At 36.9% G+C, this 13,266-nt stretch overlaps 1 protein-coding gene across 4 annotated transcripts in view; it reads right to left on the bottom strand.

Moving 5' to 3' along the window:
• LARS1 (leucyl-tRNA synthetase 1) overlaps positions 1-13,266 on the bottom strand; it is a 62,853-nt gene that overhangs the window by 23,685 nt on the left and 25,902 nt on the right. For 3 of the 4 annotated variants that reach the window (XM_004420030.3, XM_087429607.1, XM_087429609.1), the window contains exons 13-21: positions 12,735-12,788; positions 11,501-11,641; positions 9,813-9,890; positions 5,902-5,987; positions 5,744-5,809; positions 5,571-5,653; positions 4,749-4,887; positions 4,185-4,397; positions 1,900-1,957 (exon numbers count right to left, since the gene is read on the bottom strand). In XM_004420030.3, coding sequence (XP_004420087.2) covers positions 1,900-1,957; positions 4,185-4,397; positions 4,749-4,887; positions 5,571-5,653; positions 5,744-5,809; positions 5,902-5,987; positions 9,813-9,890; positions 11,501-11,641; positions 12,735-12,788 — 918 coding nt within the window. The remainder of the gene's footprint in view (positions 1-1,899; positions 1,958-4,184; positions 4,398-4,748; positions 4,888-5,570; positions 5,654-5,743; positions 5,810-5,901; positions 5,988-9,812; positions 9,891-11,500; positions 11,642-12,734; positions 12,789-13,266) is intronic. The other variant, XM_087429608.1, reaches the window with a different exon arrangement.

Below are 13,266 nucleotides of genomic sequence, written 5' to 3'. Positions count from 1 at the left end.
AAAAAACAAAAAACTGAAGCCCAGTCAACACAGTGACTTGTCTAGGTCACTCAGCTAGTCAGTGACAGAGCTAGGACAGGACTCCAGTCCGATACTCAGTCCAGTGCTCTCTCCACTAGCCTATACTGCCCCCTGGGAATGGGTTTAGACATGTGGAATGATTCCACTGTAACTCTGGAACATTTCAGCTGGTTATAAAGAAGAGCTTTTTAGCAATTAGAGTCATTCAGAAATGAATGAACCTAGCTCATGAGGTCAGAGTCAGGGTTTTAAAGAACTTCCCATCATTAGGGTCACAATAATTGGTTATACAAGTTGTGCTCTGCCTGAGAGCAGCACATCTAAGGAAGCACTGTGCACAGTCTAGCAATCTTTACTATTTTAAAATTTTTTGTCTTTATCATAACTATGCTGATACCAAAAAGAGGTGATTATTACATCAATTTGCTACTACATAGCAATTCAGTATCTTGTTCTAATAAAATCTAATAGTGTATAGGACAACAATGTTGAGACAAAAAAAATGTCATGTTATAACAGGACTTATATTTATTTTTTTTTTTTTTTTTTTTTTTTTTTTAAGATTTTATTTATTCATTTTTTTCCCCCCAAAGCCCCAGTAGATAGCTGTATGTCATAGGTTCACATCCTTCTAGTTGCTGCACGTGGGACTCGGCCTCGCGTTGGACGGAGAAGCGGTGCCCTGGGGCGCGCCCGGGATCCGAACCCGGGCAGCCAGCATCAGAGCGCGCGCACTTAACCGCTAAGCCATGGAGCCGGCCCGACTTATATTTATATAAATGTATGTATATATGGTTCCACTTGGCTTACAAAGAAAAAATGAGTTCGATAATCCAAAGTCTTTGTTGATCTAACAAAATCTATAAAACAGCCTGTGGTTCTAAACAAAGAGTTATTTTTCAGCCTAATGTACACATTATCTTAAATGAACTTTTTTATTCCCTTCCAATATTACTGCACTGACTAAAAATGATGTTTCACATTGCAATCCATAGCATCTGCTATTTATTAAATCTATAACTATTTTCATTACACATAGACACTTACAGCAACACATACTTTTTTACCATTAATATTCCGTTGGTTGCAGCAAAATTCACTAGTAACAAATCCAACTTGTTATAATTACTTATGAGAAATAAATAATATTGTAATTTCATTTCTTTTGTTTAGTTGAGGAGGGGTGCCTTTTCCTAACGTGCATAAGGCATCATAGGGGCAAGTGAGGGCTTTGTCAAGAAGTTTGCACAACCTCCTGTTGAGGATATTGATTAATGAGATAAAATTTTATGTGGTCTATAAAACATCATATATATTATTAGTAGTAACAATAGTGGAAGTAGTAGTAGTATAAACAGAGATATTACACTGCCTGGGAAGAAGCATTACATGACACTTAAGAATCCTACAAACTCCAAAATTCTATTATTCCAATTCAAGGGCCAGTCACAGTATAAAAGAAAAAACAAAAACCACCCAACTATTTTCTCAATTTAATGAGAAAGATATTCTAGGGTCACAACACTAGGATCTTTACGTTTCCTGTCCCTGTCTCTGTCTCTCTCTGTCCCTGTTTCTCTCTGTGTCTGTCTCTCTCTCTCTTCTCCAGTCACAATTTATGTCACCTTTTTTCACTCTAAATACAAATGTTATAATAGGTAAGTTTTCTCCATCCCTCCCTCAACTAATACTATCTACTCCACTTTACTCAATTTTAAAGATAAAACTTTAATTAATGCTGACAGTCCTAAACACTTTAAATGGAAGTTTTTTAACTCTCTGATTTTCACACTCTTTATTTCTTTAAAAAAGTGTAACTTGCTAAATCTGAAAAGTTTTCTGCAGAATTTTAAATTTTCAAGAGACAACGTGCCTTACCTTCTCAGAGTTGAGGAGGAGATGTCCATTTGCTCTCACTGCTACAGGCCATTTGTCACTTTACAGGTACATGTTTAAAGACAGAAAATAAAACTTAAAGATTATAGTTTAGGCTTAAAATTTTGAGGTAAATGCTAAAAGCTTCATAAAAGTTGGCTAAGACAAATATATAAGGATATTTATTGAGTCCTATTCATGACAGGTAAAAAGTGAAAAGAAAGTGTCCATTAGTAAAGGACTGGTTATATAAACTATGGTATAGGCATACGATGAAATACTATGTAACTATTTAAAAAATACAGCAAGGTGAGATATATGGATATAAAAATATCTTAGTGGGCTGGCCCCGTGGCTTAGCAGTTAAGTGCGCGCCCTCCGAGGCTGGCAGCCCAGGTTCGGATCCTGGGTGCGCACCGAGGCACCGCTTCTCTGGCCTTGCTGAGGCCGCGTCCCACATACAGCAACTAGAAGGATGTGCAACCATGACATACAACTATCTACTGGGGCTTTGGGAGAAAAATAAATAAATAAATTAAAAAAAAAAAAAAGATCTTAGAAATACACTATTACATAGAAAAAATAAGAGACAGAATAGTAAAAAAAAACGAGAGAATTGTGTCTATAATGTGGCATCTTTATATAAATTAAAAATTAAATAAGTATAGATATCTGATATTGGTTTTACATGGAAAAAAACAAGACTGAATAGTGTCTATAACGTGGCATCTTTGTATAAATCAAAAAATAAGTAAATACAGATATCTGATGCTGGTATATGCATAACTATGCTTTCCAGAAGAAATCACAAGAAAGTAGCAGCAGTGATGAGCTTTGGGAAGTAGAGTGATATGGTGGCAAGGGTGAAAGTTCACTTGTAACTTTTTACCTTTATGAACTGTTTGAACTTCCAAACTATGTACATATCATTCATTCATTCTAGCAATGAGATCATGTGGGGGATAGTAGTTGAGAGCAAGAGTTCTGGAGCCAGACTGCTGGGGTTTGCATCCTGGTTCTGCCATTGCTGAGTAACCTTGGGTGAGTTATTTGAGCTCTCTATGCCTCAGTAAAGTTCCTTGTCTGTAAAACGAGGATATTACAGACCTTCTCGAAAAGTTGTAGTGAAAATTAAATGAGTTACTAAAAGTAATTAGAACAGTGCCTGACACAAGTATTTAATGTTATTACTTATCCGTAATTTTTAAAAACCTAACATATGTCAAAAACTTGATGCAAAGGGATAAAGACTCAACTATACTACTAACAAGTACTTCTGAGATACCCAATTTCTCCAAAAACACATTTTAAATAAGAGAGAAAAATAACTGGATGGCAAGAACCACATCAGATTTATTTTATTCCTCTACTTCAAAATTTTCCTTTCATTCTTGAGAAAGAAAATGCAATCTCATTCTAAATACAAGAAGTCACACGAGATTGTTTTCGTTTTACAAAATAAAATTTGAACACAGAGAGGGGTTTGTTTCTTCAGCTACTTGAGGGACTGGAGGGAAAGGTACAGAGACATGTCTTGGTCAAGAGGGAAGACAATAGAAGGATTGCTCTTCAGCACGTGGTATTAAAAACACCTCTTAGACCTAGATTCTAGTCAGAACATCGCTACCAATTAATGCTGTAACCTTGGGGCTCTCAGCTCCAAAGAAATGTTTCCTTCCAATTCTAACGTTTTAGGCTTTATCCTAAATCGCCTTTATTCTTGCATCTAACAGGTCAAATGAGTTATGTAACAAGTCAAGTGAATTACCAACAGACTGTCAGTGTACCTGAAATGTGCATTGCTTTGGTGGCTCAAGGTAGGTATGAGGATTTCTAGATGTAACAGATAGAAGAAGATGTGCTTTCTGCTTCAGTATACATTTAATATAAGAAAAAGAATGTAGGGGACGGCCCCATGGCCCAGTGATTGGGTTCGCCACACTCCGCTTCTGCAGCCCAGGTGTGGCTGGATCCCAGCCACAGGATCCCAGGCGCAGACCTACACTACTGGTCAGCCATGCTGTGGCGGTGACCCACATACAAAATAGAGGGAGACCAGCACAGATGTTAGCTCAGGGTGAATCTTCCTCAAGCAAAAAGAGGAGGATTGGCAACAGATGTTAGCTCTGGGCCGATGTTCTTCCCCAAAGAAAAAAAAGAAAGAAAGAAAAAGAATGCAATTGGCAAATCTACCTATACCCTTCACAATAACTTCTTATATATTTGAAGCGATAAGGCACCCTTGTTGATAATCAATAAATTTAGTCTACATCTTTTTTAGCACTCACCTTTGTTCTGGCCACATAGCCACATGATTATAAAGGTAATATGAAAGATGATTTGGAATAAGATCCTTGCCAGAGACTCGAAGATCCACAGGATACCAGAATTCAAATTCCTGCTTTAACTGATCTAACTTTTCCTTTGGGATCTGAGTCTTAGGAAACGGAGCCTCTTTGAAGAAAACATAATCCCAAACTTCCTTGGTCATCTGTTGCGGTCTGTATTAAAAGTAAAAGAAACAAACAAATAACAACAATTCTTTCAATTTCTTTGGAAGACTCAATATTTTAATCTAACCATGAAATAGGAATCTCTTTCTTAATGTAGTTATAGTAACAAATGAGGACAATAGACTCCCATAAGAATGAAGAATGGATAATAATACTAGAGGAGGAGCCATTTATTACTATTTCTCAGTTCAATAGCAAAAAAGCAAAATCATGACAAAATTCTGCTAAATGAATTCTCATGAAAACTAAATATTAAAAAAAAGAGCTTTCAATATGTAAATCAAAAGATCACATCTCTTGCTAACAAACTACACTTCTTTCCCTTATCCATTTACCAACCTGATGCCCAGTGGAGACTCTGCCTGCCCACACAAGTTACCCCCCTGCAGCAGGTGTGCAACTGCGTAAAATGCCATGTAAATAGTGGAATCAGAAAGCGATTCAATCAGCCACTGCTCATCCCACGGCAGACGAGTACCTGCAAGATAAAGGGAAGAAAATTAATGCATGAGGAACCTAAGAGACACTTCATCTATAGAATCCACATTTTCAAGAACAGGTCTATAGCATTTACAAAGCTACTTATTTAGGAAGTTCCTAAATTTACTTTAATAATTAATAAAAATAAACTGGTAAATAAAAAACAAAATGGTCGAAGCACTAGAAACTTTCTATTAAAAAAAGATCAAATCGTTAAAAGCTATGTGGGGGGCCAGCCCAGTGGCATAGCGGTTAAGTGTGGGCACTCCACTTCAGTGGCCCAAGGGTTCACAGGTTCGGATCCTGGGCACGCACCAACACACCGCTTGTCAAGCCATGCTGTGGTGGTGTCCCATATAAAGTAGAGGAGGATGGGCACAGATGTTAGCCCAGGGCCAATCTTCCTCGGCAAAATGACGAAGATTGGCATCGGATCTTAGCTCACGGCTGATCTTCCTCACAAAAAAAAAAAAAAAAAAAAAAAGCTACGTGGGTTAGAGAGGACATACTTCTACCACCAGGTAGATGGTAGGGGACCACACCCTAGTTTCCTTCACCCTCTAACCAAAACCTCTCACTTCCAATTCAGAAAAACACTAGAAGAGAGGAAAAAGGTAAAAGCATTAATTTGTTGTGGAATCAGCAAAGTCATTCAAACAGAAAAATCTGAAGTTTTCTTACCTAAACCATAAGTTCTTGAGCAAGCATGCTCTTGTAGCCATCCTAAGACAGCTTCAAAATTCCTCCTGGTCTCCTCACAGAAGCTGGAGAGAGTAAAAGATAAAGTGTTTCTCTTCACCTTTATTGTCTTTCATGTTCCTCATCTCCTTTCCCACCCCTCATCACTTTCTTACGTTTCCAGGTTCTTCAAGCACTGGGATGTCTGTTTCTTCCAGTTCTCTTCTCCATAATCCAAGTACCTGGCAGCGGACAAATTGATTAAAAAGAATAAAAGTCAAAAGGATACACAAAGTGACTGAAGGAAATTTCTTCTTGCTATTTATAGACTAACCACTGGTCACACAGGGCCACGACACATTCATCTGAAGACCTGGACATAACTTGTTTCTCTGGTTCCATGTAAATAAACGCATCTCCCTAATGAAAGTAAATAAAAATATATCAGATATTATGCCAAGTCAATCTCTATTCCTCAAGAATGATAAAAACAACTTTTTTAAAAAATGCTATACCACCAATAACCAAAATTCTCCATTTTCACTACGTCCTCCCACTTCACAGCATAGAAGTTATCTGCCTTTCTTTCTACACAACACTTGCTTTTGAAAAGGTGTGCATCTTCATCAAATGAATCACGTTCCCAAGGTACAGATTATTCCTTCTCAGTGGAAAGCGAAAGATGTTTAATAGTTTCTAATCCTATGGTTTGAAGGTAAGGCTGCCTATGGCAGCCTTTTATCCTTATTATAATAAAAATATAAAGAAAATAGGAAATTAAAATGCATGGAACTATTGCTCTTTCAAAAAACAGATGCACAAAAATGAAACATAGAAAACATTGTTATAATGGGCCGGCCCAGTGGCACAAGCAGTTAAGTGCACGCGCTCCGCTGCGGCGGCCCGGGGTTCGCTGGTTCGGATCCCGGGCGCGCACTGACACACTGCTTGCCAAGCCATGCTGTGGCGCCGTCCCATATAAAGTGGAGGAAGATGGGCACGGATGTTAGCCCAGGGCCAGTCTTCCTCAGCAAAAAGAGGAGGATTGGCAGATGTTAGCACAGGGCTGATCTCCTCACAAAAAAAATAATAAATAAAAAAAAGAAACAAAAAAAAAAAAGAAAACATTGTTACTAAAGATTTACTGTCATGAAAAATTCCCACTAAAAAACTGAGCATGAATTTTCTTTTTTACCAAATATAAATATCTCTTAATTTATTATGGCCCCAAACTTGTTAGGCTCTGATAATTTTTTTTTAATTAATCTATTTTTTTATTGCAGTAACATTAGTTTGTAACATTGTATAAATTTCAGGCATACATCATTATACTTCTATTTCTGCATTGATTACATCATGTTCACCACTCAAATACTAATTACAATCCATCACTACACACTAGGCTATGATAATTTTTTTTAATAAAATTCAGCATTATTATTCATAAAATGATTCACTATTTTGTGTTCTTAATGCAATTCTTTATACTGAACTTAAACAGCATGAACCTACAAAGACAAAAGAATGGGAGAAGAAATAATACCAACCAAATTTTGGAAACTAAAAAGCAAGATGAGAGATAAATGTATTAACAAATTAAAGAAAGCTAGCTGAATCCTAAGCCAGCAGTAGTAAAAGCTGAAAAGCAATCCAGTTTACATTATAGAACCTCCAAAAGAGTCAGGAATTTGTGGCACAAGACAATTCTGGAAGTGAAGATAACATGAGGCTAAAAAAAGGAGGAATAACTAAAGTCTTTTAAAGGAGAGGTTAGAACCCCAGATACCCTAATCCCACACTAGGCAGACAGGCAACTGTCCCTCCCTATGACAGCAGAACAATGAAGAGGGTATCGTCTGGAAAGGATAAAAGATCAACCAGAGGACAAAGTTGAGAGTATTGGTATCATAGTGGAAAAAGGGGATTAAGTGAAAGTTAGCACACTGGGTGTTGGTATCCACCGTAGCAACCTTCTCCCATTCGGCTCCCAGAATGCTCAGCTAGTTTAAACCCTTTAAGCCAGAAACTGGAAGAATCTTCTGAGGGGAATCTAACAAACCCAAAAAGCATCAGGGCTAATATCAGGGCTTCCCCGAGGCCCAGATGGCCCTTCCAGAACACCCCTAGTGAAGCCCAGTGACAAGCCCTACCCACATCCACAAGGTTCCAATCACCATTTTATATCCATTCTTAAATATCAATAGTCTTCCTCAGAGAAATAAGAGAAAATTAAGATTTCACACCCAAGAAACAGGACTAACATCTTATTTAAAAAAAGGATCAATCAGATAACAAGAATAATTTCTTAAACTGGCCCCAAGCTGTAACTGCTGAAGCTGAGTAATAGGTATACAGGGATTCATCACGACTCTCTACCTTTTTATAAGTTTAAAATTTTCCATACCAAAAAAAACTTTTTAATGACTCTTAGAAATTTTTATTTATGCACAGAAATAACAGATATAAAAAACACACAGTAAACAAATAAACAAAAACTCATAGCAAGAAAAGTTGAGGGACTCTCCCAGAAAGAAGAGCAAACGGACTTCTAGGGTCTAAGAGATCCAGTATCTGAATAATAAGAATTCAGAAAGAGAAAATAAATAGGAAGGGATAAAATAATCACAGAAAAAGTCAAGAAATTTTCCCCAAATTCAACAATATAAGTTTACAGATTGAAGGAGCCCACCAAACACCCAGAAGAATGAATGAAAATGACCTACACCAAGGTAAATCATCATGAAATTTCAGAACACTGGGAGAAAAGAGAAGATTCTACAAGCTTCCAGACGGGGAAAAAAACAGGTCACTTACAAAAGATTGGTATTACCAGAATGGTTTTGGACTTCTTAACAGCATCACTGAACCAGAACATCATGGGTAATGCCCTCAAAATTTTAAGAGAAAATTATTTCCAATCCAGAATTCTATACCCAGGCAATCAAGTATGAGAACAGAATAAAGATATTTCAGACATGGAAGGTCACAAAAATTTACCTTCCAGGAACCCTTTTTCAGGAAAGCTACTAGAGGCAGAGCTTCACCAAAATAAGAGAGTAAATAAGAAGAAGCCAAGGGATCAAGGAGACAGGAGATCCAACTCAAGAGAAAACAAAGGAAATCCTTAGCTTTGGTAGAGGAACATCGCAGATGACATTTGTGCACCAGGACAGTAAGCAATCACTAAAACAGGCCAGAAGGCTCTGGGCGAGTTTTCTCTAGGATGGAACCAATAGCATATTGATGCGTTTCAAGGCGTAGAGAGGAGAAACAGACAATTGGGATAGAGTCTGAGGATGGAGTATTAATAATTATATTTAAAAAGTAAGGAAATTTTTTTTAAAAGACAGTAATTAACTCCAGGGAAAACCAAAAGCTGGGGAAGAAAAGTTCTCACTGTATACTACATTGTAGATCAGCCATGTCTCAAAAATGTACACAATGACTATTGCTCTAACATAAGTTATAATATACCTATACTAGGAAGATGGGGCGTAGAGAAGTGTACATGAATGTGATGAGGTTAGAGAGGAAGACACAGGTAGGGAGAACAGTTAAATCTTGATCATTAATCGTAGGAAGTCAGTGGCTGATGCTTAAAACCAAAAAATAAAATCAAAAAGTTATACTACAAGCGTTTAGATTAGAGATCTATAAGACAGATGAAGGTCAGTACTAAAAGAAACAACTAAAACAGTTGAAAGTAAGCGTGTCCAAGGAAGAGAAATTTAAGAGAATGTAGAGGGATGGAGAGGAAAAAGCTGCTTTTTTATTTTAATAAGCCTTACAGACCACTGTCTCTCTGTATTATGGATAAATATAACTGTCAAAAATAAAAATTTAATTGTAAAAGTTAAGTAATTAAATAGCTCAACAGAAAAAAGTTACAACAAAAATGAAGAAAGAGGGGGAAAAAAGGATGAAAGAAAAAGTAAAGCACTACAGAAAGAAAGAACTGTTAACTACCAGTAGCTCAAATGGTCACTGCCAGGAAGCATCACTAAAGTTCTCTGTATGTGCGTTTTACATGCCAACTTTAGAACACTACCTTCATCAACATCACAGGTGGCATGTTCAAGTTAAATGAATTGCTGAATAGGTCTATTTTCTGCCACAAAATTATATATCTTTAATATAGCTCCACGTTCTACTACAGAAATCATTACTAATTAACACTGTCAAGTCTGTCTATTAACTAAAAGCTTTTCTCCTACAAAAGCCTTCAGAGGATAGCCTATCACATACAGTGTCAATCATCCTTTTCTGAATAGTCTTCTTTACGTCTTGGACCTTCTGTCCTTTAAATTCATCCACCAACATTACCTAAAAGGATAAGAAGTAGGGAAAAAACACATACAAAACAATTAAAATTTGCCTTGGGTTCCCCCCTCAAAATTTTCCCTAACTAAATTTACTTCCACCCATAAGCAAGGTATTTTTAGTGTGAAATTTATCACTTTTATAACCATAAGTTTTTATTTTGGTATGGCTTAGTCACCTAATATTTTTAACATATTTGTTTTTCTTTTAGTATAACTAGGATAGCTATCATGAACATGATTAGGAAGGAATGCTCACTTCCTTCCCACTTCTCAGGTTTCCATGGAGTGGAGAGAATTCCACTATACCAGCTCACCTCATTCCTGAAGGCTTTGGGAGAAGGAACCGAGCATATGCAGCTCAGCCCCATTTTGGCTTCTCTTTCCAACTCCGCCCGTTGCCAGCGAGCATTCTCCTTTGCTTGGACATGTGATAAACTTGGCTCTCAAGGGAAGGCCTACTGTTTTTCAACTCTGCCTTTTACGTAGTGGGGAAATTTAATTCTAGGGCAAAGTATTAGCTTGCCCATTGCTGTCACACACAGATCTAAGCCATAATCCCCTTCCAGCTGATATTTTGAGCTCCATCTGACTCCTGTGTCTCTCTCAAATAGTTTCTATCTCAAGTGGAAAAGACATGTGTTCTTTGTTGAGCTTCCAATCCTCTAACATACCGAAATGCTTCATATCTATTTAATTCATCATTATGAAATTATACTTATTGATCATTATGGTAGAGTGGTTAAGAGCACAAATCCTAGAGCCAAGTAGTCTAGTTTAAGTCCCAGTTCTGCCACTGGCTGATTATCTGGCTGATCTTGGGTAATTACTTAATCTCCTAGTGCCTCAATGTCCTCATCTGTAAAATGGGAATAATAGTGCCTACTTCATGAGGTTATTTTGAGATTTCAATAAGTTAATATGTAAGTGCTATATAAATGTTGGTTTTTATTATCACCCAAAACATATAAGTCACTTAAAAAAAGACATATAAACAATTCTTGGTTATCCATAAAAATGAGAGTAAAGATCAAAATAAAGAACATTCTCATTTATGGCCTTAAACATCTTCATTTCAACCTCAAGCCACTAGCAACTTGGTTGGAATTTACCTTCTCTAGCTTAGTCTTCTTTCCATGGAAATGTAAGCACATTAACACATGCACAATTAAGGAGAAAAGAGAGGTTCAGAATGTGTTTCTTGTGCTCACTTGACATTTAGTAGGTAGCAACAAGTTAACTAATGAACTGAATGAAACTTTTTATTTAAAATATGAACTCCTCAATTAAAAGAGCAAAAGAAGGGACCAGATATTGTCCATGCAATAAACCTTTGGAGTTTATTGCATACTAATATGAACTTTAAATATCCTTTCAAGAAATTCATTCCTTAGAGATTCCTAGAGGGCACAAAAATGTAATTTCTGTAAATGCCATTAGACAAAAAAATAGATTCAAAAAGGAAATTTGGAAACAGAAGAACACAATTTCATATTAATCTCTCTCAAATCAGTATATAGCTGAAACTATATTGAATTTTTCTATTTTTTTCCTAAATTATTAAGAAGAAAATCATACAGCATGGAGTAAATCAAATAAAAGATTATTACTTACACCTTCATAAAACCCTTTTAGATATAATTTCTCTTTTGCTTCTGCAAGTTTTTCTCGGTCATTCTGGCTCTGAACTTTCAACTCATCACAAATGGTCACAGCAGCAAGATTTCCAAAACCTGGAATCTCAATGAGCGGCACCTGCAAAGAACAGCAATGTCAGGAACTTATTCACACTGAATGAACACAAAACCAGCCCTATGAGGCATAGACCTTTTGCCTCTGCTGACCAATGAAGTCATTTCACATTTTATGTATCATTATGGCATGCCACACATTAGGTAATCACAGAGTGACTAACATCCAGATGTGAAATTGTCTGCCTACACTCCACAGGAACCAGCCAAATTCTGTGCAGCACCCCCCACATTGTCCCTCCCTCACTACACACACACCTTCCCCAGCTCTCAACCCTCCACTGGCATGTAATTAACTCAATAATTAATGTTGAAACTAGCAAAATGATATAAACAACTAAACTTATAGATGGTCTTATTTTTGGTTTAAAAGTCTCCCAAATTCTTCATGAAAGTTATTTGCTAGTAATTTAAATTTCTTTTCTTCTGCAGGCATTAATATGAAAACATAGACATTCATGAGTAATACAGCCAAATTTTTGTATTTAGAAGCCTGGAAATTGGCCATACTAGCAAAATAAGCTATATAAAATTGGTGATGCTAAAAAGCTATTCATTCCAGGATTGCAGGTGCCAGGTGTTAAGAAAATGCTTATTGTTAGTCTTTCTCTCGCTCTTATCTGCCACAGCAGATATAAAGTAAACTCTTAAGCAAACTCCCTCTTCTTTTCATACTCTACCAATTATTTAATTTTGATACAAGGAAACTGTTAGCTCTTTTTTGCTCTGGTAAAGAGATGGATATGAACGTTCTTTTTTTTTTTTATTTATTTTTTTGTGAGGAAGATCAGCCCTGCGCTAACATCCAGGCTAATCCTCCTCTTTTTGCTGAGGAAGACCAGCTCTGAGCTAACGTCTATTGCCAATCCTCCTCCTTTTTTTTTTTTTCCCCAAGCCCCAGTAGATAGTTGTATGACATAGTTGCACATCCTTCTAGTTGCTGTATGTGGGACGCGGCCTCAGCATGGCCGGAGAAGCGGCGCGTCGGTGCACACCCGGGATCCGAACCCGGGCCGCCAGTAGCAGAGCTCCCGCACTTAACCACTAAGCCACGGGGCCGGCCCGATATGAACATTCTGAATCATCTATGTACTCACCGGCTCAAATGGCAAGACCATGTCATCTCTAATTCCATACTTTGCTCGTAGAGCCTACAAAAAAATTTGCAAGTTCACACTGATGATCAACACTTTACTGGTATAATCATTGAGAGAAGCAACCTCCAAACTTTTTTTAAACTATTAATTGTTCTCCTCTCCATACAGAGCAATTTTTTAATTTTACCAAATATCTCAAGAAGGTATCTATGACTTTTAAAAACTCAACAGTTTAAGTTAGAGTGAATGGCTTAAATAATGAAACTGTACAGCCAAAAGCAAAAATTCACAAACACACACATATACCCCCCCACTTAAAATGAGGTTCATATTCTAAGTTGCAATGAATTTGTGAATATCAGAAAACGTTTTCAAAAGTTTTATGAAATCCATCACATGAATAGATTAAAAAAGAAAAATCACATAATCATATCAACAGATGCAAAGAAAGCATTTGACAAAATCGAACTCATGATAAAAATTCTCAGTAAACTAGAATAGACGAGGACTTCCTCAACTTGATAAAAACCAC

This window comes from Ceratotherium simum, chromosome 4 (assembly GCF_057802395.1).
Source record: "Ceratotherium simum simum isolate JZ-2026a chromosome 4, ASM5780239v1, whole genome shotgun sequence".
NCBI classification, from domain to species: Eukaryota; Metazoa; Chordata; class Mammalia; order Perissodactyla; family Rhinocerotidae; genus Ceratotherium; species Ceratotherium simum.
This window is presented reverse-complemented; position numbering and strand designations above follow the sequence as displayed.